The 27,996-nt window shown below is 40.2% G+C and overlaps 1 protein-coding gene across 15 annotated transcripts in view; it reads right to left on the bottom strand.

Annotated features, from left to right (window-relative positions):
- PRRC2C (proline rich coiled-coil 2C) overlaps positions 1-27,996 on the bottom strand; it is a 76,768-nt gene that overhangs the window by 21,922 nt on the left and 26,850 nt on the right. For 14 of the 15 annotated variants that reach the window (XM_019753750.2, XM_074322314.1, XM_019754560.2 and 11 more), the window contains exons 7-20: positions 25,377-25,459; positions 24,647-24,780; positions 24,480-24,567; positions 23,310-23,451; positions 21,724-21,777; positions 16,929-17,556; positions 13,542-13,711; positions 12,836-13,112; positions 11,676-11,886; positions 8,420-10,660; positions 6,183-6,391; positions 4,987-5,141; positions 3,359-4,106; positions 2,858-2,943 (exon numbers count right to left, since the gene is read on the bottom strand). In XM_019753750.2, the coding sequence (XP_019609309.2) occupies positions 2,858-2,943; positions 3,359-4,106; positions 4,987-5,141; positions 6,183-6,391; positions 8,420-10,660; positions 11,676-11,886; positions 12,836-13,112; positions 13,542-13,711; positions 16,929-17,556; positions 21,724-21,777; positions 23,310-23,451; positions 24,480-24,567; positions 24,647-24,780; positions 25,377-25,459 (5,226 nt within the window). The remainder of the gene's footprint in view (positions 1-2,857; positions 2,944-3,358; positions 4,107-4,986; positions 5,142-6,182; positions 6,392-8,419; positions 10,661-11,675; positions 11,887-12,835; positions 13,113-13,541; positions 13,712-16,928; positions 17,557-21,723; positions 21,778-23,309; positions 23,452-24,479; positions 24,568-24,646; positions 24,781-25,376; positions 25,460-27,996) is intronic. The other variant, XM_074322308.1, reaches the window with a different exon arrangement.

Genomic DNA, 27,996 nt, shown 5'->3' with positions numbered 1-27,996 from the left:
AAAAATAAACAACTAAAGAGTCAGATTAGGGATACGCAAAAATTAAAATATGGTTAAGCCACTTTAGATTAGTGGACAGAGAAAGGCCCTATAAGGTCACATGAAACTGAACCTAAAGGACAAATCAGTGGAAAGTATTTCAGGAAGAGCCAACACCTGGTGGAAAGATCAAGAATAAAAAAGGCTGGTGTGGTTGGGACACAGCAGGTATTAGGAGTGGTAGAAGATGAACAAGCAGGAGGCTAGGTAACATGGGTTTTGTAAACCACAGGATGTTCAGAACAATTACTTCATCTTTTCATGGAAGAACAAACAACAAAACAAAACTAGGGACAAAGCTCAAGCTAGGACCACGCTCTTACAATTGAATCACTAGTAGGTATCATTTTTGGTACCCCTGAACTTACTGTGTCAATCAATTACTGTGAAAGGTTATATTTTTTAGTGTAACAATGTCAACAGTATTAATAAGGCATGTCATACAGATTTATTTTTAATATCTGAATATTCACTTTCAAATACAAGCGAACATTATCAAAATAACTTAGAATAAAATTGTCCATATGCTTTAGTTGATGTTGGAAATTTTACCACGAGGACATCAACAACCAAAAAAATCACATCTATCCAGAAAACATAAAACAACATAAACAGAATGAAGAAAAACGAGATACCAAAACACATTCCTTCTTTCCTCCAAGCGGCTGAAGACGAATGTAAGCAACCCTTCAGTATGCAAACATGTAGCAGGATGCAAAGAAATCTTTCAGCCGATAGTGCTGAGAAATTACTATTCCTGTACTTGAATGTCAATTTAAAAACCTGAACCAAACATTTTAATAATCTTATTAAATCCAGTGCATCCATTCAAAACAAAGAAACAAATTTTACACTTCAGCCTTCATATTAGCATAAAACATCTTGACTTTTCTGTGTAAGAAAAGCTCTATGATTAATCGTAATGTCAATACCAATGGGCAGAACAAAAATAATTATACTGAGGATCTTAAATATTGAATCCAGTGACTGTTACTTCTACTTGTACAAGGTGCTTCTCTGCAGAACTTTTAAAATAGATGATGAGGCCGACACCAGACCTAAGTCAGAAGCTGGAGTCGGGGTAGGGACAGCAGGAAGACTTCTTAAAAATACAAAAAACAAAAAACCCCTCAACTGTACCTTCCTGTCCTGCCACATTCAGAGCAAAACCAGTGCAGGTTCTCTACCTTTCCTTCCATTTTCTCTCACATTTGCTCTCGTCAAAGTCACGAGCGACCTCCAAGTTGCTAACGCCAACTGTCAATTCTCAGGGCCTGTGTTACTGTCCTTCCAGCAGCATTTGATGCACTTGACTTATCACTCTTTGTTTAAACTCATCTTTCACTTGGATTCCAGGACATTTTTCCAATCATTCAGTTTCTCCATCTATCACATCTCCCTAGAACTTTGTTTCTAATTCTTTCCTCTTTTCTAACGACTCATAACTCATTCTCCCTTGGTGCTTTCATCCAACCTCTTTCCTTTAAGCAAGTTTCCAATTCGTGTTTCCAAACTTGATTGTCTGCTCTGAGCTAACTCACACCAACTACCTACGTGACATTCCCACTTAGATGTGTCATAAACATCTTAAATTTAACGCGTCCAAAACTCAACTCTCTTATCTTCTCCCCTGATGTGGACACATTTCATAGCTTTCCAATCTCAACTGATGGAAACTATTCCTCTTGTTGCTCAAGCCAAAAACTCAGGGATAACTGACTCCTGTTTCTCACATACCTCATTTAATCAGAAAATCTGTTAGCTCTATGTACAAATTCCCAGAAACCAACCATTTCTCATGCACCTTCAATGCCACGTTCCCGGTTTAAGTTACCAATACTTGATGATGCAATAGCATTCTAACTCCTACTCTCTGCCTCCCGCAGACTACCCAGAAGAATCTTTTTTAAGTCAGATCCTGGAATTCTTTTGCTGAAATCTGTCTGGTGTCTTCCTATCTCTCCCAAGGGCCCTCTAGGATCTACCCCCATTACCTTTTCTTTCTTCTTTCTCCACCCCTTACTTCTCTCTGGCCACATGGACCTCCCTGATCTTCCTGAAACATACCAGGTATGTTCCTGTGTCAGGCTTTTGTATTTGCTATTTTCTGAACCAAGAATTCACTTTTCCTCAGACATGTGAACACCATGCTCTTTTATCTCCTTCAAGTCTTTAACTCAAATGTCACCTAAGGAGCGTTTCCTGGCCATCCTACTTTAAACGGTCTCCACACCCCTGGGGAAATTCCGTATACACCTTCCCTTATGCTTTTTTCCTCAGCACCGATCACCACTGAATACACTCTATGGTATTTATTGTGTCCCCACAACACAATAGGAACCCCGTGAGTGCAGGGCTTTTTGTCCATTTTTGCCCCCCCGCCCAGCTGATTTATAAGCCCACAGGTTAGAACAGTGCCTGGTACATTGCAAGTGCTCAATAAATGTTTGTTCGACAAAAAATAAAGAACTGCTAACCTAAGCAGTCATTTACCAACATGGCACATTAGAGAAGTCATGTTAGAACAATCTCCTGTAAACTCTGCTTCTAAGTAACTATACTGCCTAATTATTCAAACTATAAAAAGTGGAGGAAAGTCCAGAAAATGCAAGTGCACTTATATTTTTTGTATCACAAGGATTTTTTTCTAAGAGTAGAATTTAAAAAACATTAACCATAATGTCAAAAATGCAGGAACCCAGCATCACCACCACCACTCGGGAACTTGTTAGAAACATATGCAGGCCTCCCTCAACCCAATGAACGAAGCAGAAGCTGCCACAGTAACAGATCTATAGTAAAACAGGTCTATTCCTACCTCGGGTGGAGCAGCTGATCCAAACGACGTCAGAGGCTTATTCCAGGCACTGACTGAAGATGGCTGTGGTGGGCTAATGGGACCTACTGAAGAGAAGAACCACAGGAAACGTGACCATTGAAGTGAAGAGGCTCATAATCGCTCATCTATTTCATCCTCTTTTATCGGTAGCGAGGTACTAAAAGGATGACTTTTCACATCACCCTGGGAGAGTCTTGCACACCAAAATAAATGTAAAGTCTCCCCAGACATTATGTATTGCTTTTCTTTATCAAAATAAAATAATGTCTATACCATATGGTTGTTAAAAGTATAACAAATTTGTTTGAAAACCAAAGGTTTTAGGAAAGGAAGTGAAGAAAAGATTACTATTAATATTGCTTTCTACGAAGAAAAAGGAGATGGCTAGAAAAAAAAAAAAGACAATATAAATCGAATTTAAAACAAGCGCCGATCTTCCCATGCAACGCCCCACCCCTCCCTTCTCTGCTGCGCACTCACGTTTCTTAGAGATGTCGTTCAGCACAGCTGGTGGGGCCACCTTGTTATCCCATAACTCAGCTGTAAGAGCGCCATGTGACTGTGAGGTCTGGATGGTTTTTCCTGCGGCTACATAATCTGTGCCATTAGGCGTCTGAGCGGAAGGCAGTCTAAGTGATGGTGGTGGCTGTTTTGAAGACTGTGCTGGAGTCTGTAGTGGACTCTGGACTGGTTTGTGAGTCTGTCCCTGAGTTTGGGCTGGGGCAGTGGGGCCTGTGACTAGGGCTGGGGCTACGGCAGGGGTTGGGGTTGGGGCTGAATTGGCTGGGGCAGTTGGGGTTGAACTGGCTGGGACAGCTGGGGCTGAGCTGACTGGAGCTGGAGCTGAAGCTGGAGCAAGGGCTGAAGCAAGAATGGGAAGTGAGGCTGAGGCAAGGATGGGGACAGGGGCTGGGGTCGAAGCGGAGGCGAGGATGGGGGTTGGAGCTGGAATGGAGGAAGGGACTGGGGCCGCAGCTGTAGCTGAGGTGGAGGCTGGAACTGGAGCTGAGGCTGATGGTGGCAGTGGAGTGGAGGCTGAGGTTAGGACGGGAGCTGAGGAGGAGGCTGGACCTGCAGCTGGGGTGGAGGCTGGACCTGGAGCCGAGGCCAGAGCTGGAGACGGAGACTGTGCTTGCTGGCTCCCGGTAGCCTGCTTTTTGGCAAATCTTGGAGGAAGCTTAGATGTCTGACTTCTTCCTTTCTCATTTGCATTCTTTTTGTTCCAGACCTTAACAAATTGGTAGATATCGTTTTTGTCAATAATATAGCTAAAAGCAACAGTTCATGAATGCAACTTCTAACAAAGATACCTACTGCTAATGTAGCTTCTTTACTTTTCAAAATAGGTAATTCACAGATCAAAAATGTCAAGGCTGCTAATGAGATTTTAAATTATGAGAAGTCAAGACGCTACCAGGGAAAAACCACAAATTATATAGGATATATGCACTACTATTTTTACCTTCCTAAAAAACAAAATATAAGTGACTTCTTTAAATATCTAATCCCAGAGTATATATACAATTGAATTCAACACTACCATCCCCATTTTCAGTGTTTCCTGTTTTTAAGCCTTCTCTTCTTTTAGAATTCTTTATCACTATGATCTCTGTGTTCTGTTTATTTTTATCCTTTGTCAGCATTTAGCAAAATGGGTGTTTGGGTTGATTTATATGGAGTAACTTACCTTGACTCATACAATGCATTTAAGTGAACTAATTTACATTACAATTCAAACTTTATAAGTCAAGACTCTGCAATTTAATAGATCATGGCAGTTGTCTGTTAAATTTCCAAGATAATTTAAAATTAAGTCTAACTTTGACATGAAGTAAGATGGGGCAGATAAGATGACCAGTGTGGGAACATAAAATATGTTGCTGAATTAGAGTAAAGATGGCTACTCCAAGGCAAACAGTGATTATATTCTACTTGAAATGTATCTCAATTCTGGTTAAAAACAGTGTAAGGTTGTGAAAATCAAGCCATTCTCCACACTTGAATAATAAACACAGCCTTGACTTTATAGCTGGGTGGAAACCTTATCCATTTGTTAAAACATTTTGGACAACGATCTAAATAACCAGCAATAAACTGAAACACGAAACCTGTATGATCTGTTCTTCCTTCTTCCGGCGTTCCTCATCCTGTAAACGTTTTTGCTGTTTTTTCGATACCACTTCAGTAAAACCATCGTCATTCAAATTTGACTGTGGGTCTTCAACTACTGTTACTTCAGGATGGTCATCAATTATAACAACACCTACAGGTATGGAAAAATATTTAAAATATTTTCTTTTTCCAATTGAAAAGATAAATAGAAATACTCAGTCCAATAGTGATTTAAAAAAAAAAACCAAGGGGCAAAAATCTAGTTCTTACAACTCACAGTATAATCCATTTCTCATACCATAAGATGGACATTTATTGCTAAGATTTGAAGATTTCATAAACAAGACAAATCTGCCATGGTTTGTGGACTTTTTATAATCTTCACTTGTCATTTTCCAAATGTGCTATTTAGATGGATGCCAGTCTCCTCTCCTGAACCACCATAAGGCAAGTATCCCAGCTGCCCCTGGCTTTCCAACTTCGGCACTACTGATATTTTGAGCTGGCTGTCCTGTGTACGGCAGAATTTCAGCAGCATCCCTGGCCGACACCCACTAAGTCAGTAGCACCCAGCCCCCAGATGAACCACTGGTCTAGAAATAATGCCAAGGCCCTGGCCCAAACCAAGTTTAGATGTATAGATAATCATTAACTAGATGAAAGAAAACTCAGCTACGTCTTTAACACTCGAATAACAGAACCTAACCTACGTTTCCCATTACTATGACCTGGTCCTAACTTAGCAAATCTCTCAATTTTATCCAGTATTTTCAGTTTAAGTCTCAAGTGAATAAAAGGCAAACAGCCCATTTTCACATGAGGTGTCTACTCATACTCTTTAACTTCTGTATGAAACAGCTTCTAATTGCTGGTGTTACCGTTTGCATTTGCTATCCTATCACTGCATGGCGCTCTGAAACTATTTATTCACGGCAATACTGCCTCCCATCCTATTATCCCCTATTGACCAGACCTTAGATACCAATTTTATCAAGGTCATAACTCACTGAAGACACAGCATGTGTACACAGATGTAACTCTGTTCAAGTTACATCAGTTAGTAATTCATAATCAGCCTCTATCTCTACCTGGTAGGTTCAACTCTTTCCTTCTTTGATGACTTCTCTATTTATAGCATTTTCCTTAATGTAACAGACACACAGACAGACAACTAAAAGGACCTAAGACGTACTTGCGTAATTGTTGAGATCAAACTGTGACAGTGCGTCTACTTTCTCTTTGGGTTTCTTTGGGCCTGGCTTGGGCTCTTCTCTTTTCTTCCCTGTGGGATCTTTGCAGCTCTTCTGTCCTGTGCCATTGGCTGCCCCCTCTGGGTGGTGTGCACAGCTGCCACTCACGGGGTCGACACCGGCTGTGCCTGCAGACTGGTCGTCAAATGGCCTACAAACAACAATTTGAGATGTTATTATCTCCACACCTGAAAAAAAGAAATGCTCTTTACCGGCAGTTTTTAAAGTTCAGTCTAAGAAGGAACAGCAGTGGGAAAGACGACTCTAAATCAAAACCAACAAGCCTTGGTGACTTTTGTTGAGAACAACTGCACTAAAACTGAGCTTCCAATAAAAGAGACGGACTAGCTCCCTAGAGTAGTTCTTTCCAGCAATTCAATTCTAGAATTCCAATCATTCCCTGAAGCTTGTTAGCATGTCATTTGTCTATCACGTTACAAATAAATCAGCTAATCAAGTGTTCATAGCAGAAAATGTCTGTGATGTAATAAGCTAGTCCAAAGTATTCACTACTGGATCTTCTCCACAAGAGGGCAGCAAATGAATAAATTTGGAAAAGCATTGTTTACCCTGTGTGCTTTTTTAAAGTTCAGATTTATACATTAATATAAACACACAGAAAACCACTTTTAGCTGGCAACAATTCACTTCACAGACCAATTGTATTTCAATAGTTTTTGTTTCCAAACAGACACATTCTATTCTTGGGTTTATTTTATAAAAATTTTATGAAAACAGACCATGGAAAATGAGTTTTCAAATTCGTTTTCATCTTAGCCTATAGTATCACTCAAGAGAAAAGCTTATCAAGTGCTTGATACAAAGGGTGACCTCCATGAATTCATATCAGCAGAATGAATTCATCTCTTCTAAATGGGACTCTTGCAAACACTCATTTTAATGACAAAGAGTCACTGCATTTCAGCAAGTTCATAGCTGTTAGTTAGCATGTACGTGGCACAAAAGTCTTGCTAAGTAGTTGAGATCTACAGTGCACAAAATCAAATCAAGATTTCCCTGAAGTATTACGTGAAATTCTAATAGTTCAGTTACAGTCAATAAACATACTGCTGTTTTAACTATGTATGTTATTCTTTTCTTTTCAACTTAAAAAGGGAGGTTCAAATTCTGTTAAGCAGGTTCTCAGGAAACAGTACCGGTCACATCATATCCCTGGAACATTTTCTAAATTATCAGAAAGCAAAAATATTTTCAATGATGGGTATAGTAACCTGAAATGCTAAGTATATGCAGCCACTGCAGATTAATATAATTTTGCCTAAATAAATTTCTTACCAGCTCAGGCTGCAAACCTGGGAATTTGGTCAAAAAACAGGGCACACCAAAGTAACAGTTGCTTGCTTACTACATAAACCAGGTAGGTATTAAGTGCTTCACAAATACCATGTCAGCATCTTCTCACATTTTTATAAATACTATTACTTTCTCCCCATTTTACTGATGAGGAAGCAAAAGTTTGTACCTCTAGTCAGTAACTGAGACTGGATTTAAAACTAGGCAAACTGCTATTTCATAATTTTCCTAATACTGAAGAAATCAATGCTACTTCCCCATAACTATCATTTTAATATTTAAAAGAACACAGTGAGGTTAGCAGTTTAGAAAGATTCTTTAAAAAACATCCAGTGAGATGGCCTCTGTTATTGGTGGCCTGGGTGGGTGGGCAGGACTTTGCTTTCTGGGTTTCTCTCTCGCTGGGTCATTTACTGTAGTTTGCGGCTAGAGGGGGAATATAATCTATCCTGATGGTTCATCACTCACTCTCTAGAAACCAGTAGAGAGTGCAAGTTTATGGTTACGACATAGTAATTTAAGCCCCAGACGATACCTGTGAGCACTGGGGTTTCACAAAGAGAAATAAGAAAGGTGCGCTGCTTATCACCAAGATGACAGGCTGCCAAACGGGACACTATCCGGGTCCATCCCTTGGTGGGAGATTTCCCCCAAGTCTAAGAGGCCTCTTCTGGAAAACCAGGCAGGCAAAGACCCCGGAGACACACTGACCTCTTTCCCTAAGAGCAAGAAAAGGACCTGGGGAGCACAATGGGGCTGGTCCTCTAGCTAGACTGGCTCCTTTCCTTTGCACAGTTCAACCAAGAAGTCTCCTCCACGCTCTTTAAAGACGCACAAGTAATTACATCTGAAACGAAGCACTCACCCTCGCTTCCCACTTTTTGACGGCGGGCCACTTCTCCTCTCATTCCTAGGACCTGAGAAATTCCTTCCGGATTTGGGGGGACCGCTGTTGCCGCGCCGATTCTGGCGGTCTACGCCAGGTCTCTGACTAGAAAAACTTCTCTTTGCCACTTCTCGTTTTTGGGGTGAAACATTCTCTCCGGCCTTTACCACAGCTTGTGCATTCGAATCAGCATTTTTTTTTTCATCCCTTTCCCGCCTCTCATTGAAATCACTGCTTTCAGAAGCCGTTTCCCACTCTTCATTTGCCTGATCTGAAGAGTTCTGATTAGACAAGTCTGGTGTCTTGTTCCCAGAAACCTCCCCGGCAGTACTAACTGGCTCCTGAACCACAGCGCTCACTGTGCCACTGGCGGGCACGGCCACCTCACTGGGTTTGGAAGCCGCCTCCCTCTCTCGGAGCCTTCGAAATCGGGGCGGCTTATCTTGCCTCGGTGGGCGGGTAGGTCGCTGCCTCCGAGGCCTCTCTCTAGTGGGGTCAAATTTCCGCTCAAATTTTGGAGGTCGTTTGTCTGCTGGCATAGGAACAAACTGCTCGTGTCTCCTCGGTGGCTCTGCGTTGTCTGGTTTAGGAGCTTCTGCCTGCCTGGGGTTCCACTGATTGTCCCGATAGGGAGGTCTCCGCAAGGTGGACGGGCGCGATGGGCGCCCCCCAGGGTCCCTGCCCCCACGCCTGAACGTGCCACCTCTGCCTCGCCGTGTGGGCTCTCCTTTAGGAAGGAAACCCGGTTTGGGTCTATCATCATCCCTTACATAAGGCTTTTCTAGAGGTCTACTATCCATTCGGATGTGATTTTCAGGCTTGAAAGAAGATGGAGGCTTTATAGGTTTTTTGTTTTCAGGCCGTTCCTCTCTTTTGGGGAGTTTACCTTTGCTCAAACTGTCCTTGTCACTTGCACTTTCGTGGATTTCACTGTCGGTGTCAGTCTCTGAACCACGCTGTCGCCTTCGTTTGGGAATGACCTCAAAATCGGAGCTCTCACTTCGCGTCTCACTTTCTTCTCGCTGCCTGAGGGGCCCTGCAGGCACGTGCTCCGCGCGAGGTCTGTTGTCTCGATACTGAGGATAGTCTCGCGTGTGCCCTCGACCGCCACGGCCGCGCCCGCCGTACGAGCCTCTGTAGCTCCGGCCTCTGGAGTAGTATTCACCCCGGCCGCGGCCTCGGTAGCCCTGATCTGGAAACCAGTCTCTATCTCTAGCTTCTTTCCAATAGGTTCTGGGGGGTAGGCATGATTCTTTTTTAACCACTGGCCTTGAATCTGGTCGAGGCCGCTCTGTGACAAGGTCTTTGCTGATGACTTTCTCAGGCTGTTTCTCTTCTTTGACTGCTGGCGTGGTGACAGTTGGCTGGTTTACAGTTTTAGCTGCAGGCTCTGCCTCGGCGCTACTTACAGGTTCTGAGGGCTTCTCAGCATCCTGAGGTGGCTTTTGCACCAAGGTTGGAGTTTCTGGTGAAGGAACTTTTTCTGGCTCTGGCTGAGGTGGTGGTGGACCCGACTGGGGTGGGATCGCTACTGCGGGAGGTGGGGGTGGCGGGACAGGATCTTTCCTTTCTGGTTTTTCCGGTTTTACAACTTTTTCAGTGACCTTTTCTCCCTCTTTCTCTTTCCTCTGTTCTCGCTCCTCCTTCATATCTCTAAGTACAGGTTTTTTAATGGGACCTGATCTTCTCACAGGCCTATCATTACCTTCTTCTCTTCTGTTGGAACTTGGCCTTGGGCCCCAACGAGTTTCCGATTTAGATTTATACAGTTTTTCAGGCTTTGGTCCTTCAGAAGATCGTAGAAAGCCATCCTTTCTGGGTTTGTCCTCTGATCTTTCTGCCGGTTCTTTTGCATCCATGCACCTGCTGATTACTTTGGGAATGCTGGCAGAAGGCTCGTTTCTTTGCTCCTCTGATTTCTGAGTGTGGTTAGGCCCATGGGAAACGCTTCTCTTCCGGGCAGGCTGACTCTCTCCGGCTGAAACCCACTCTTCCTGAGGAGTGGATGCAGCCTTCCGATCGGGGACATCACAGCAAGCAGACTGACGATTTGTGTCGGTGGGGTGAGGCCGAATGTCTTCCACAGAGCTGCTTAAAAACTTATGTGCTTCGGTTTCCGCTGATTCTCTAACCAAGTCTGCTTTTGGATGAGCCTCTAGCTGACTGTGTTCGAGAGGGTAAGCAGCAGTCATCTGCTCCTGATCCAGTGGGGCTTCAGGCCTAGGGTAACGAGAATTCAAAGGCAGAACCATCAAGCAACATCTTTCTTATGTTCAGTGCACAGCAAAATAATCCCTACTATTAAAACAAAACAATGGATCAGAATCGTAAAGAGCATCTTTACGCTGCTCTAAAAAGTTTAGTGCCGCATTATTCAAAATAGCCAAGAGGTGGACACTTAAAACTCCACTGATGGATGAATGAGTGAAGAAAACGTGGTATATATACATATAAGGGAATGTTCTTCAGCCATTAAAAAAACCCTGTTATATGCTACAACATGGATGAGGACATTATGCTAGTGAAATAAATCAGTCACAGGAGGACAAATACCACATGACTTCACTTCTGAGGTACAGACGTAATCAGACTTATCCAAGCAGGAGGTAGAATGGTAAGTGGCCAGGGACTGTGGGTGGGGGGTGGGAGCGCGGGAGGAATGAGGAGCTGCTACTAAATGGGTATAACTTTCAGGGCACAAGATGGAAAACTATACACTAGAGGAGGTCTGTCTTTCCCAGTGAATCAGAATGATAAATCATAAAATACACAAATGGTGCAAGTTCCAACTTTATGGTTACAAATTATCAGAGATCATCAATTGTCTGCTACTTCAAAGCATCTTCGTAAACCAGCATATGTCCTTATTTTGGCCTTAGTAAACTTCCGTAAGTTATTGACAATTAAATGTCTACTATTTTTCATTAGTGGAAGAATGACATCAACACGTCAGCCAGACTACATGTCAATTACCTAATCAATGGCAGAAACCTGCCAATGTTAACATCTAACACTAAATTTCAGCATTTAATTCAGTGTACAGAACTGGGCGAGAAAAAGCGCTAACCAATACAGAAATGCCAAAAAAGGAGAAACTATGCCCCCAAATGAAATGACACACACTACATGGGAGGCCATCCGTTTATGGCTCAGTCCTAAATCAGAATGACCGCCACACGGCTTTCATTTCACCACAATGTCCTTGATGGGGTCTATTAGCCGTCGGAGTCATTACCTCACAGCCTCAGCTGCTCCTGCTGCCTTGGGAGTAGCAGCCTGCGGAGGCTCGGTGTGAGGATAGGGGTCCGACCCCCACATCACACGAGGCTCAGGCAGGGAAAGTGCGTGATCTCTTGCCGATCGAGCTATATGCTCGAATGACTCGGAACTGTTTGGGGACCCTTCCATCTGGTCTCTTCTCATCAGCGGCTTAGGAGGAATCATTCCTGTACAAAAGGGCAGAAAAAGGTGAAAACAAAACAAAAAACACCCAAAGAAACAAAGTCATAGACATAGAATCTGGTTTATTACTATTTGGCATTCTCTATACTTAAGCTAAAGAAATACTTTTTGCCAAGTAGAACTGATTAACTCAACAAATGATCAGTAACAATTATGAGTTTTTCCACGAATGAGATTTTTATTGTTGCTGTTAAATAAATGGATTTAAGAAAGATTTAAGCAAGCAAAACCAGAACAGCAGCCTATTTTAAAGGAAAGAAAATATAATCAGATAACAAGCACTGTTAACTCTACACCAACAGTGAAAATAAATTTCCCATAGAAAATTCTATTTATCTAGTTTAATTAGTTGATCAATACACTATAAATTATGCCTCTTAAATTTTAAAACTTTAATGTATGTTTTAAAACCATCATGGGACTCTTGATCATGTTTTTAATCACCTGTAAACTTTCCTCTATGTCATTTTAATAATGGATTATTTGGATTTATTCTGGTAGGATTCCATAAGAGACTGTTAATTCATTTGTTTTCAGCTAAACTATGAGGAAACAAGTGTTAGGCTGGTAAATGATGGAGAAATTGATAAGCTGGAATATACAACATACGGACAAAATTCAAATGCTAAAACACAAAAGAACGAAAGCAATATAGCAAATAATAGATATTATTAATAAGACAATACTTTTTCATCTTAAAATTTTAAAATAATATGTACAAGACTGCAAATAACGAGTATTTTGGTCTTACCACACTGTTGGTACAGTGTCTGGCATTTAACTACTCTGTGCTGAAAGGAAGTCACATAATTTTATGATTAAAAATCTAAGGGTCCTTTTAAGTTCTTAGCAGATTATAACTCGGGGAGGAGAATGAAAACCTGATTTTGCTACCTGCCAGGGGGCCACAAGGCAGGGCTAATTTCTACTCACCGGGATGAATGGGAGGAATATCCATGGCAGGTCTACCTGACATCATTCGAGGATCCATGTAGGACTGCATCATGAGCCACCTGGGATCAAAGCCCATGGAAGCCAAATGCTGCGGGTGGGGCTGCATGGGCTGGTAGAGAGGCCGGTGTGGTGGAGGCGGGACGGCGGCACCGGACGGCTGTGACGGGACGGTCTGGGGAAGTGTACCCTGCTGCTGCTGCTGCTGCTGCTGCTGCTGTTGCTGCTGCTGCTGCCACTGCTGCTGTTTCATCTGCTCCTGAAAGACACGGGGCCCACAGCCTGACATTCTACTTCCAAGAGCTAAGGTAATACAACCAAGCATGTCAGAAAATAACGGGCTTTTTTTCAATCCTTCAGGGAAAAGAATTCAAAAGATATTTAACAGTGAGAGGTGGCAAGACAAAAGAACAAAGGCTAAGTTATGACATCTTGACTTAAGCAATGAATCACTCGTTAATTATACTGCGGAAACCATTTCCCAGAAAGGAAGATAGAGGGCGTCTATAAAAGAGGCAGAGGAAAAAGGGAATGACACAGTTCACGGTAAAACCCCTATCAACAAACTTTGATTTAAAAGGGAAAATTAGTGTGCTTTGAGTACTTTAGGTCTTATGTCAAATTATTTCTCAGACTGATGAACAATAAACCTTTTCAATTGTACATGACAAAATGTTTTTCTTGTTACCTGCTGCCGCTGGAATCGTGGTGGTAAAGATTTCTGAAACTGTTTAAAATAGCCAGATAAAACAGCAGGCCGAGGCTGCGACCCTGATTCTGGTTCTGTTTCATGCGCCACTTGTGTGGTCTCTTTTTCACTGCGATTACTGTCTTGTCTAGTGAAGACTGGGTCATCCTCTGTCCAAAGAAAAGGTGAAAGAGAATGGTATTCATCTATAACACTTAACAAATACAGGACATTTGTGATGAAGTGAAATTATTACATTGATTATATATATATATAAAGGTAAGAAGAAATACTCATCCTCAATACTCCAAAGTACTGTTTTGTATTCTAATATCGGTAGCCATCAATGAGGTAACATTGAGGTTTCCTCAAAGCTGGATTCTGATTAAGGTAGAGAGCACATGTCCAAATGTTCACCGTACAAAAATCTGTATTTGATTTTTTGCAATAATAAAACATTTCAAATACTATCTACTTTCCATGTTTTAATAAATATTCAACACTTATATAAGACAGAGAGGATTCTGTGATGATGGTGGAGTAGGAATACCAGCAGTCTCTTCCCCAACCCAGACAATAATTGCGCTGTCAGGCTGCCTGAGGTAACTATTTTGGGACTCTGGAGTCTATGAAGGTTTGTAACTCAGGGGAAGGCTGCAACAGAGTGCAGTTAATTTTAGTCAATTAGAGCTCTTAGCACAGTACCAGCTACATATCCCCCATCTCACACTCAAGTGCACATTTGAGCAAGCAGAAGAAAGAATAAGTGAACTTGAAGATACAACAATGGGAATTAAGTCTGAAGAACAGAAAGAAAATAGAAGAAAAGTAAACAGAGCCTAAGGGGCTTGTGGGACAAGATCAATCAGACCAAAATAAGAGAAAGGGGGCAGAGAGAATATTCGAAGACTTAATGGCTGAAAACTTCCTGAATTTAATGGGGAAAATAAAAACCTGAATATAATTATCTAAGAAGCTTAACGAATTCCAAGAGACGAAACTGAGACACATTATAATCAACTTTCTAAAGAAAAAGAATCTTGAAAGCAGCAACAGAAAACACTAAGAAGTAACACACAAAGGATTCTCAGTAAGATTATCAGATTTCTCATCAGAAACACTGGAGGCCAGAAGGCAGTGTTCAAAGTGTTAAATGAGGGAGAAATTAAGACATTCACAGATAAAAGCTGAGCGAGTTTATTACCATTAGACCTGCCCTCCACAAAATACTCCAGGGAATCCTGTAGGGTGAAATGAAAGGACACTAGACAGTAAATCAAAGCTGTATAACAAAATAAAGATCTCAGTAAAGGTAAACACAATAAAGGCAATTATAAAAGCTAGTAGTACTGTAACAGTGGTCCGTACTATGTGTTTCTACACGATTTAAAAAATTAATGCATTTAAAAAAATAAACTAATTATTAATCTAAAACCTACAGCCAACACCACACTCAATGGTGATAGACTGAAAGCTTTTCCTAAGATCAGGAACAAGACCAAGATGCCCACCTCTGCCACTTTTATTCTAAGTACTAGAAATTCTAGTCACACTAGGCAAGAGAAAAGAAATAAAAGATATCCAAATTGGAAAAGAAGTTATTTGTTCAGAGATGACATGATCGCATAATAGAAAACTCTAAAGATTCCACAAAAACTGTTATAACTAATAAATGAATTCAGCAAAATTTAGCCGATTCAAATTTAACACACAAAAATTACTTGCACTCCTACGCACCAACAATAAACAACCTGAAAAGGAAACTATAAAAACAATCCAATTTGCAAAAGCATTGAAAAGAATAAAATGCTTAAGAATTAACCAAGGAGGCGAAAGGCTTTTACAATGACAACTACAAAATACTGCTGAAAAAAATTAAAGAAGACATAAATCATAAACAAATGGAAACACATCCACTGTTCATGGATTGGAAGACTTAATATTGCTAACATGTCTATACGACCCAAAGCAATCTACAGAGTCAATCAAAATCCCAATGGTATTCTTTACAGAAATAGAAACACCCATCCTAAAATTCATACAGATTCTCAGGATAGCCAAAACAATCTTGAAAAAGAATAACAAAAATGGAGGACTCACACATCCTCATTTTAAAACTTACTATGAAGCTACAATAATAAAAACATTGTGACACTGACAAAAAGGCAGACATAGACCAATGGATTCAAATATAGAGCCCTAAAACAAATCATCAGATACATACTCAAGTGATTTTAGTCAAGGGTGCTCAGACCATTCAATGGGGAAAGGACAGTCAACAAATAGGGATGGGAAAACTGGATAGCCACATGCAAAAGAATGAAGTTGGATCCTTACCTAACAGAATATACAAAACTTCTTGGCTATGACACCAAAGGCAGAGGTTAAAAAAAAAAGGACAAATTGGACTTCATGGAAACTAGAAAGTTTTGTGCATCAAAAGAATATCCAGAGTGAAAAGCCAATCCATAAAATTAGAGAAAATATTGGCAAATTATATATCTGATAAGGTATTTCCACCCAGAATCTATAGCCAACTCCTAAAACTCAACAACAACCAATCTGATTAAAAAATGGGCTTAGACATTTCTCCAAAGAAGATGCACAAATGGTTCCTCAAAAATTAAAAATAGAAATTACCCTATGATCCAGTAATTCTACTTCTGGGTTTATACACAGAAGAAATGAAAGCAGGATCTCAGAAATATCTGCACACTCACATTCATAGCAGCATTATTCAAAGTAGTTAAAACGTGGAATCAACCCAAGTGGTCACCAACAGCTGAATGGATGAGCAAAGTGTGGTGTGTATATAATGGATTACTAGCCTCAAAAAAGGGGAAATTGTTATATATTAAATATGAATGAAATTTGAGGACATTATGTTAAGTGAAATAAGCCAGTCACAAAAAAAAAAGACAAATACTCTATGATTCCACTTATGAGGCACTCAGAATAGTCGATATCATAGAGACAGAAAGTAGGATGGTTGCCCAGGGGGGAAAAGAGGGGACAGGGAGCTCTTGTTCAATGGGTACAGTTTCAGTTTTACACGATGAAAAGAGTCCTGGAGATGGATGGTGATGATGGATGTACATTATGAAGGTACTTAATACCACTGAACTATACACCTAAGAATGAGTAATGCGCTAAATTTTATGTCACATGTATTTTACCTTCAGAAAAAAATAGGGAAAAAAGCATCTTAAAGTATCCAATGAAAGTTAATTTCTACCCCAAAAAGCAATCTTTGGTTTATTTAGATTCTGTATTAAATTATTTTTTAGATCTTGAAATTTAGGTTGGTATTAAAAATTCACAAACATCAACACCGTTAGTAACGTGAAGCATTTTGTCAAGTGTATGTGAGAACAAAGACTACTATACCTTTATTACCGCTGTTTTCACTTTCTGGTTTTTCTACCATAGGCTCTAAAGCAGGTTCTTTGTGTTCGATTTTTTCCTCCACTTTCTCCCTTTCTTTCTTCTCCGGCTCACATTCCTTTTCCTGTTCTTTTGTCTTTTGCAGTTCTAGTTCTTTTTCTTTTTCCTGCTGCCGTTCCAGTTCTTTCTCTTTTTCTTGCTTTCTTTCCTTCTCCATTTCTCTTAGTTTTTCCTGCTCTCTTTCCAGTTCTTTCTCCTTCTCTTGTTGCCTTTCCCTTTCTTTTTCCCTCTCCTTCTCGCGCTCCCGTTCTTGTTCTTTTTCAAGTTCTTTCTCCCGCTCCCGTTCTTTTTCTCGCTCCCTTTCTCTAATTTCCTCTGGCGATGGTTGCTTGTCCACTATGCCGAGCTTTTCATTTAACCGTTTCAGCTTCTCAGCACATGCTGCCTTCCTCTGTTCTTCCATTCTTCGCTCTTCCTCTTCACGCCGTTTACGAGCACGTTCGACCGCGGCAGAAAGCTCCGACTGCTGTCTTCTTCTTTGCTTCCACATTTCATCCTCATCAGGTACTTGCTGCTTGGGGGGAAAAGGGCCTGGTCTGCCAGGTACTGCCTGTCGGTCTGGAGGAGGATGCTGAAACACAAAGAGAAAGTACCAGATGAGTGTGACAAACCGATTTCTGACAAACACTGGACATCATAGGCACAGAGAGGGAGGAAAAAACTCCCACAAAATGTCAGTAGTTTTCCTGATGAAACATACGCACTAAGATGCAAACAAGTAACATGGGAAAAGCATTAAATCTAGATTAAATCCCCCAACTGAGACCAGGATAATTAGTAATCATCCAATATTTACTGAGCACGCGCCTATTTATCGTGCCAGACACGATGCTCATCAGTATTTGCTGAAAATGAGAAGCTGTCACGACTTTCAAAGTCTCAATTTAGAGACAAAGGAAATTTAGAATGTGAGTGCTTTAGCAGCAACTGCCAGATGGAATGCCCAAAGAGCAGAAAAAAGTCCAGAAAGATGCAAAATGGGACCACATAAGCCCTGAGAAGATCGAGGTGCAGTTAAGAGGAAAAGCAGGCAAGAGGCGAAGTGGAAAAGGAGGAGATCCTGCTGCTGCTGACATGCCAGAGAAGAAATTCCTAGAAATCAGCCTGGGTAGACAGAGCTGTATGTTTAAACTGAAAGAAATGCACATCTAAAGCCCAAAGTGGAACGAAGGAGGATCACCTGAGACCAAATTTTAATGATTTAATTTTCAATTAATGTCCTAAAACAACTAGTGTCCTAAAACAAGTATCATGAGGTCTAAAATCGCTCTTAGCGACTGTGCAAAGACAAGCAGAATGGAAAGAGCACATGAGAAGGATTGAAACATTAAGGAACTAAGAATAACTTGTTTTAAAAAACATTGGTTTTAATAGCTAGTAGGGTGAAAAAACCCTAAGACCCATATAACTAGTCAGAATCCTTTACCAGAGAGAAAATAATGGTGCGACGAAGACACTGGACTGAAGACGAGAAGATCAAGAACACAGACTGGCATTTACTAGCAGTGCTGTGTTAGGCAAACCACTGAACCACAATGGTGTCAGCTCACTTCATCTATAGCTTAGAGGCAAGCTGCAAAAACAAAGTAATTATATAAAAGTACTGAATTTACACGTAAATTCAGCATAGGCATTTTTAAAAAGCAACCTCACTGAAGTATAATTACACAAGCTGTGATGCACATATTTCAACTGTGCGGTTTGATGAGTTTGGACAAATGACATGTCTGCATACTACCACCCCAGTCGAGACACAGTGTGTCTTCATCACTCTGCCCGCAACCCTGATCTACTTCTGGCAGGAGAGAGCAGTTTCATCTTTCCTACAATTCCATGGGAATGGAGACTTCGTTCTATTCTCGTTTGAGTCTGGCTCCTTGTGCTAGGGCCACAGTTTGAGGTCACCATGTGTATCAATAGTTTTGCTCCATTCTAATGCTGAACGGTATTCAATCCTAGGCACGCCGTTTCATCCGTGGACAGACAAGTGGACCGCTTCTAGTTTTCAAACGAGGAATAAAACAGCTATGGGCATTCATGCCTAAGTCTTTGTGTAAATGTGTATCTTCATTTCTCTTGGATGAATATCTAGGAATGGACCTGCCAAGTCCTGTGTAAGTATATGTTTCATTTTACAGGAAACGGCCACACTTTTCCCCAAAGTCATTATAAGGTTTTATAGCCCCACCAGTAATGTGAGGGTGCCAGCTGGTCGCTCTATATCCTTGCCAACATTTGGTGTCATCAGCCCTTTTAATGTTGGATGTGTTCTCCTTGTGCTTTTAAATTGCATTTCCCTGATGACTTAAGATATTGCACATCTACCTCTTCATATGCTTATTGGCCATTTGTATGGCGTATACCTTATTTTGGGAAGTGAATGTTCAAATCGTTTGATGGGCTATGTGCTGCATGATTCAGTTTAAGGGTTTTATTTATTCTTTTAAAATATAACCAAAAAAACAAGTTCTTTGTTAGATATACCGGGGGTGCCAAAAAAATGTATACAAGTGGACACTTTGGTCAACGTTGCTCAAGCAGTAGTTCGCTGTAATCAGAAGTGTCCGGACGCTGATGGTAACCACTTTGAGCACCTCTTGTAATCGCAGACGTCAAACATGACTTGTATTCATCTTTTGTTATCGGTAGGTGTTGAGTATTACAATTTCAATAGTTTTCCTTTCTTAAAATGTGTATACATTATTTTGGCACCCTCTATATTAGTAATGTTCTTCTGTGACAAATCTTTACATTGCCTTAGAGATGCTTTTAGGGAAGGCCTCTAAAATGGTAATATCTGATCAAAGAACTTGGTCATAGGAAAGACCTCAGGAAAAGAGCCTTCTAACACATAAACAGCAAATAAAATGTCTTGAGGGTGAAATAAAAAACAGCAGCAATAAACGTGTGCGGCATGAACAGAGAGAAAAGCAGATGAACTCAGAAGAGTACCCGGGGACCTGAATAACCATGGGAAAGACCTGGGCAAGGACTGAGCTCATATGTACAGTTTAAACAGACCATACCCATATCTACAACAGCAAATCTGGGGTGAAGGTGCTGGGTGAGCAGGCAGCAAGAGAGGGAAGCAGGAAGACCTGTTAGGAACCTACTGTGATAGTTGAAATAAAATATAACAGGTAGTAGTAAGTACTCAGTGTAGGGCTATATTCTGAAGGCAGAAGTGACCTAATTTGCTGATAGGTTAGGCTGGATGTAAGGTAAAAACTTCTAGGTTTTTAACCTGAGCAAATGGGGGAAGGATAATGCCGTTACCTGAGATGGGGATGACGGGGGAAGAAGCAGGACTGTACATGTGGGACGGGGGAGTTGCTAAGGTTTGGACATATGGAGTATCCATCAGAGACCCAAGTGGAGATGTGGAACTGATTGCTGAACACATAACTCTTGAAGTCAGATTAGAGCTTTAAGGGCTCAAGACACACATGTCATCGGCACAGAGATGAGATGCTCTAGGAAAGGGTATACAGTTGACCCTTGAACGACACAGGTTGAACTATCCAGGTCCATCTATATGGGGATTTTAAAAAATAAATATACAGCCGTCCTCTGTATCACCGGGTTTTCACGTTTGAGGATTCAAACAACCATTTTCAATCCATGGTTGGGAATCTGTGGATGGTCCTGGAACCAAACCCCATGGATACCAAGGGGTGACCGTAGTTAAGTTTTGGGGGAGTCAAAAGTTATACATGGATTTACAAGTGTGTATGTCGGGGGAGGCTGGCGCCTGTAACCCCCGGGTTGATCAAGGTTCAACTGTAGTTAGAAAAAGGAATGAGAACAGCCCTGATGTGCCTCCAACATCCACAGAGCAGCACAGGAGGCCCAGAAGGAATACAAACTGAAGCAAACAAAACAGTGCAATGTCTCAAAATCAAGTTAAGAAAAAAAGTGTTTTAAGAAGGATGGAGAGATTAGCAATGTCAGCTGCCGCTGAGAGCAAGTGAAACGAAGACAAGAGAACTGGCTTTGGCAAGATGAAGTCATTAGTGACCTTGATCGTAATACCATTTCCCCGAAAATAAGACCTAGCCGGACAATCAGCTCTAATGCATCTTTTGGAGCAAAAATTAATATAAGACTCGGTATTATAGTATATTACAATTATTAGATTATATTATATCATGAGACCCGGTCTTATAGTAAAATAAGACTGGGTCTTATATTAATTTTTGCTCCAAAAGACACATTATAGCTGATTGTCTGGCTAGGTCTTATTTTCGGGGAAACACGGTAATTCCAAAGGTGCAGTGGGCGATGAAAGCTGAGAGTAAGTGAAGACCGTAGTGTGAAGAGCTCACTGCAACAAGTCTGCCATGAAGGAGCGTGGGGATGGAGGGTGGTGGGAGTCAGAGGAGGGCTGGTTTAAATAGTAATTTCAATATGGGAGACAATATTGCCAGTACGTGATGGACGATGGGATCCGGGAAACAAGAAGAAGGGTTGTCCTTAGCAGCAAGGACAGTAGGAAGGAAGTCAGAATAGCAAGGTGCGGAAGTGGGAAATGTCGGTGCTCCTTCTTTTCCCAGGAGTATGCTACCAGCTGAGAACAAAGAGGGAGATCCGGATAAAGAGGAAAACAGGTGGGAGCTATTTACAAGGTAAAGTCCATAACCATTTCATAAAAATTATAAAAACATACACAGAACCTTCCCATTAAAACAAACTCAAATAACACATACAGACCATAAACCAGCATTTTGTTAAAATTTACCTGCTGTGCAAGCAACTTTGGAGGTGGTGGCAGGTGTGAAGATGGTCCACGTTCCTATGGATTGTTACAAAATAATCAGGTTAAAGACATCTACTGGAAATATCTCTGAATATGCTGATTTTTTCAGTGAGATCACAAGATTGCAAAAAGCAAACCGTCTTTTTATCCCTTCCTCTTTTTAAATAAAAGTACACCACTCACTGCAAGATGCCTCTACATTCTATAGAATCACTACGATTTCAATAAGGTTAGACTCTCAAATGAACTTTGCAAAAAGTAGAAGTTTGGTGTATATATTTTGGAATTTCTAGCCCAGGTAATCTGGCTGCTTAGAAGTATGCCTCTAATTTAAAAATGTTATTTATGTAAGCCCAATTCCTTTTCTGGGTTTTCTTTCTAAGGGCAAACCAGAACTATGAGATTTACCGAAAGAAACATGTAAAACACGATGGAACCAAATATAATATGTGGAATATTCACTTGCTAATATGTACCTCAGTGTCACAAACAGAAAAAATCCAGACATCAAAATATGGTCTACAATATTCCTCTACTTTTTCACGAAGGAATGATCATTCCCCTTTATGCCAGTAAGTTCAAAGTCTTACAAAACATGGATTCTGTAAAAGATAATACTTGAACAATCCTTCTTTATCAGAGCTCACAAATTTTTTCTCCAATGGCTAACCAAACTTTAAACTTCCTGGCACAGCACGCAAGACCTAACAACTGGTCTTTTCACAGCTCCTAACTGCTTTCCCATATCAAACCACTGGGAACTTAGAGATGTGCCCCGTGTTCCCGACTCGTCTACTCTGAACCCACCCCCACTGCTTGGATTGGCTCTCCTCCATCTACTGGCTCCACCCTGCTTCAAGCACCAAATCTTCTGCAAAACCTTTCCAGAGAATTCTCTAAGAACTCACTATGTGCTGTCTCCCACAGCACCCATCAGTGTGCTGTAACTGATGCTCGTTGGCTTTGTTTTCCTTCCAGACTGCCAGCTACCTACTTTCCAGTTCCTCCACCTGTTTGTACAAATTCAAATATGTGCTGCGTGTACCAGGAGATAAGCGGACTCTCTGGAAGGAAGCTCTCTTCTATTCCGAGCTTGCAGTGCAGCTCTTGCTACGTCTTAGAAGTGGATCAAGCATGTCTGTTGCCCAGTTAGTTCCCTTCTGTAACAACGTTCTTCACAATGGCTCAGAATTACAGATTTCTCTACTCCCCATGTGTGATCTCCCGCCTCACATAGGGCACAATTTCACCTATGAACACTGACTAGGATTTATAGTCTTCAGCACACCACACAGCACCTCAGCAATGGTAGTTTGGCAAAACTGTTTATCCCTCCACTTTCATAATGACTGAGCTATTGTAAGGAAAAAAGGAAAATTTTCAGTTTCCACCTGGTAATTTCAGCTATTGCATTAATAGTTCCTCTAATATGCGATAACATTATGGTTTAGATCGAAGGCTATTCAAGAAAAAAAATAGTTTCCTTTTCCTGAGTCTTCTTCCAACTCTATAAAATTAATTTATCCATAGTATCTATAGTCACAAGAATCTCCTTGAGTCCAACAAACCTGATTAAATGGCGGTCCTTTCCCATAGGGGCCTTTTGCTACGGATGGCTGGGCAGGTATCTGAGATGATTTATTGTTGCACACTTCATCTGCCTCTTTTCGGGTCTCAGTGTTTTCAGAGGCTTTTGAACCTTGATCCTCACTGAAGAATCAAAATCCAGGTGAAATAAAAAAGTAAAGCGGGTGGACTGTACCACAAGTAAATGCATTTTCTCTATGTAAAACAGACATTATTTCCATCTAGTTTCAGGGGGAAATGTATCAAGGGATGAGATGGGTTTGTGACCTAGTGGAGCTAATTCATTTATTCAATAAATATCTACAATGTGTTGGGGACTGGGCTTGGCCGGGTTATCACAGATATAAAGTACAGCAGCTGTCAGATATGGACACTACTCACACCTGACACACAGCCTGCAAAAGGATAGAATCCCACCATTTCCTATCGCTCCCACCCCAAGTTTCATCTGAATGCAAATGAGTACTATTACAGATAATTAATAACTGTATTCTGATTTAATGAAAAAGATAAATCACATTACAGTATTTTAAAAGATCACAGCAAATCCCAGGCACCTCAGAAGTGATCACGAGACAGCAGCATGTCACCACACCAAGGCTGAGCACTGTACCAGTAAGTGTATGCAAGCTTCTGTGTACTGGTAAGAGCCCAAATGTTAGGCCACGAAACCCATACATTCCTGACTCAGATGCCCCAACACTCCAGAAGAAAGAAAATCGATAAAAAGCTCCCATTTTCTAAAATACTACTAGCTAAGCTTGAAAAATAATCAAAGACTTAGAGCCACCACAGTAACCCAAATGATTTTTCTCCAATTTTGTAAATACAGATCAGGTCAAGTAAGTAGTAAGTTCTAATTGGTCCCTAATATTGTCTTTCAAAATATCTCCAATTAGATGGCAAGCATCTAAACATCTTTTTTTAAATATTCATTGCCTTTAGAAACATCAAACTAATTCCTTGATTAGCTTTGAAAACTTGGCTCATTAATCAGGCCCCTTCCTACTCTGTACAAGTCCTTGGAGTGGAATGTAGAAATTCTATAAATAAGGAACAAACGCCTATTAATGAAGCCTCTCTGATTAAATGGCTAATATTACATCAACACACTCATACGCTTGCTCATACAAGACACCACAACCACTCACCTGATGTTTTCTTTGGGACTGTTACTTCCTTGCTCATCATCATCACTGAAATTCAGCTGTTCTGTATAATCTACTTCCATCTGGGCACCTATTAAATTAAGGACAACTCAGACTGACTGTTTAAAAGCACCGAAAATTTTAAATGTTTAATTAATTTTGCCTCTTACCTGCCCAACCCTCATCGGCTTCCGCATCTAGGTTATCAAACTTGTCAAGCTCCTTCAGCTCTGATGCACTAAGGATGGAGGGGCGTTCGGGCTCCGAGGCCCACGCAGGAGGCGGGCCTCTTCCTCGAAGGCCTCTAATGAATGACAGGTTGTAAGGAGAAAGGACGCAAAGTTTTAATGATACTAAATTAGAAAAATTAAAAGACTGGAATTCAGTGCATTTCAATTCAACAATGTTTTCTACACGACATATATTTTGCTCCTGACACGCGTATGAAGAAATTATGCAAATTTAGGATAATACATAATGCAATTCTTATGTAAGTATTTAATACTTTTAATTGTCAAAGATTTAAAAATAAAACAAATGTATGTTAAAGGATAATACAGCCAAGACTAATACTAATCTCAAAACACAGAAACTTAAGAAGAACCATCATTCAGGAGGATGCTCAAGCATTAAGCAATAAAAGAGAATGGGGCGTCTTTCAATCATGGAAGAAGGGAAAACAAGAGTCATCAATGTTTTAGGGTCATAATTCTCAGTTTTCAGAATTTTAAGATAATTTAAAGTTTTAGAAGAATGTTCTGTCTTATAAAAGCTGGCCAATTATGGCAATTGTACTTTGAGGACAGAAAAAATAAATTGCTGATCACAATCCAGCCAAGCCCCAGAAAATCGTAATGAGCATATATACGCTTTGCAGACTTAATCACTGAATCCTCTTACTTGTTTGTTTCCGACAAAGAAGGTGGAAACCTCATGGGACCATGAAGAGGAGTATACGCCATCCTTGGATACTGTTGAAACATCTGAAAGTAGGAGATAAAAACCGATAAATTTAGCAACCCAGTTATTAAAAAAAAGAAAAAAAAAAGAACCCCCTGACTAAGCCTGAAACTGTAATTTACAGAAAAAATGATTAAAACAGTCTGGTGGTAAAGCTATTCTTAAGAATTTGCAAATTCTTTAGATTTTTAAAACTGAGAGAACATCGTGTAAACGTCCTGCTATTCCTTTAGTGCAATACAATAAAACCCTAAGTTAAAAAAAGCATGATTAAAATAAACAATACTATGAATAATTAATTTTGTCTGCTGATATAGATCATCATTTAACCTCAATAACAAGCCATTTGTAAGATTACTGCCTCTACCAAGTCTTTACAAAGAGGGAATGACCAGCCACTTCACATGAAGAACTTGTTATCCCATTAACAAAATTACATAAAAATGATCGTGTACTGACATGAAAAACTAAAAAAGAAAACATGCATACACCCCAGAAAACTGCATGGCCTTAACCAAGTTCAAATACTTGAAAGGAAGTAACGTGAGACTTCATCCTAATGCAGGAGTAGATTAATTGAAGGCAGATTTGCTGGTAGAGAGGAACTCAGTTCAGATCAAAGTAAAGGATAATCCATAACCTCCGGGAGGTGGGCAAGGAATGACTGGAGATTTTCCATGGGTCGGGCACGGGTGGATTCAGAGTTGTTACTATGCAAACAGTGATTATAAACTGAGGCTCAAAGAAGATGCTCTCTGTGGGACTTTGGCTTTGAGAAGCTAAGTTTAGAAGTTTTAAGATAGATTATAAAGAGAAATAAAACACCAAGGGATTCATCCTACCATTTGGAAGGGAGGAAATGTCAAGGAGTGCTTGGTTATTTACTATTAGCTTATATCCAGGTCAAATTATGTGAAAAATTACATATATATATGAAATTGTGTTATCTTAAATACATAATTTATGTCCTGATATAGATTAGTTTTTCTGAAAAAAAAAGGCTGTTAGATGAGGAAATTACTTTCTACTTGAAGACTATGCTTGTATGATCATGCTGTCTAAAGAAAATATTTCTAAGCAGGGTTAGAGCCAAGTTAAGTAAGTTAAGCAGCAGCTGAAACTCAACTAAGAGTTTTGTGCGGGAACACTCTGGAGCATTTCTGCTTGCATCACACTTCCACAGGGAAGTTAGCAAATATACGACTGGAGGCAAATAGTCACAGTTAGCGTCATTAGACCCTCCTGCTGATTATTCAGGCACTGAAATTAATAATTTCAGGTGGCATTAAATGTTTAAAAATTAGAATTTTGCCACAAAATTAATCGTAGAAACAATCTTTAAATTCTCAATATACAGTAGTGGTTTTCAAAATGTTTTTGTTAATCAGTAGGAAACTTTGTTCAAGTAAAATCACTGATGAAACTGGGGACAAAGCCCACGTGGGTCTTCCCTCCTCAGGGGCCCTTGGAAACACAATCTGAAAATCATTAGGAGACAAGTAGTTGGATGTAAATCATTTTTCATGGATAGGTTGGATTTTTATCATATTCCCAATTTTTAAAATAAAACATTTAACAAGTAATTGTATTTAATCATTTATGTTCCTCATTTACCCCCGAATGGTTAAATAACAATAATACAAAGAATAGAAAATATGTAAAAAAGCGAAAAATAGGGATATTTACAGCTTGAATACTTCAGAGATAAATCATAAAAACATAAATGTAGGAACTAGATTCTTCTTCCCTTTGAGATTAATGGTCTCTTAAAAAATGTACATTTACTTGGGCACATGTATCTTGCCATATACTTTCATAGTAGGCTGAGAGCAAACAAATGAATGAGGGCACCAAATCTAACTACTAATTTATAGAAAGTGTAAGGGTCAGAAGCATGTATTAAATGATATTACAAAGATTGAATCAGCAAAATCCAGACTCCACAGGAAAACAAGTAAGTTCTACCAGATAAGCTCCAAAGAAAATAAGAGATGGAGAAAACGAGGTACCCACAGATAACAAGACTCCTGTGAGAAATATCAATCAATTTCAAGGAATAGACGTTATCTGGATCCCAATAATGAGATGATCAGAGAAGCTGGAATACTGACTTGATATTTTTTAAAGAATTTTCTTTCAGGTGTGATAATGATATTATGAACTTTCCCCCTCGTCAAAATACATACGGATGAAATGACATATCTAGGGTTGGCTTTAGTAATCCAAGATGATGGGAAATAGGAGACAAGACGAACCACAAATTGACAACTGTGGAAGATGGACAGCAGATATGGGAGGAGAGACGTTCACTGTACTATTATTTCTATTTTTGCACATGTTTAAAATATTCCATATTGAAAAGCTAAAAAAAACTGTATACTAATAAAAACTTTAGAACTAAAGCAGGTATTAACCTGTGCCACAAATAACCCATTTGGCAGTCTGGTAAATTCTGTGAACCTTTTCTTACAGAAACGTTTTAAAATGAATAATCTAAAATGCAGAGTATAGCAAAAGAAAACAATTGTACTAAAATTCTGTTACCACAATATTTAAAAAA

This window comes from Rhinolophus sinicus, linkage group LG17, assembly GCF_036562045.2.
Source record: "Rhinolophus sinicus isolate RSC01 linkage group LG17, ASM3656204v1, whole genome shotgun sequence".
NCBI classification, from domain to species: domain Eukaryota; kingdom Metazoa; phylum Chordata; class Mammalia; order Chiroptera; family Rhinolophidae; genus Rhinolophus; species Rhinolophus sinicus.
Note: the sequence above shows the minus strand (reverse complement) of the source record. Positions and strands in the feature narration are given on the sequence as shown.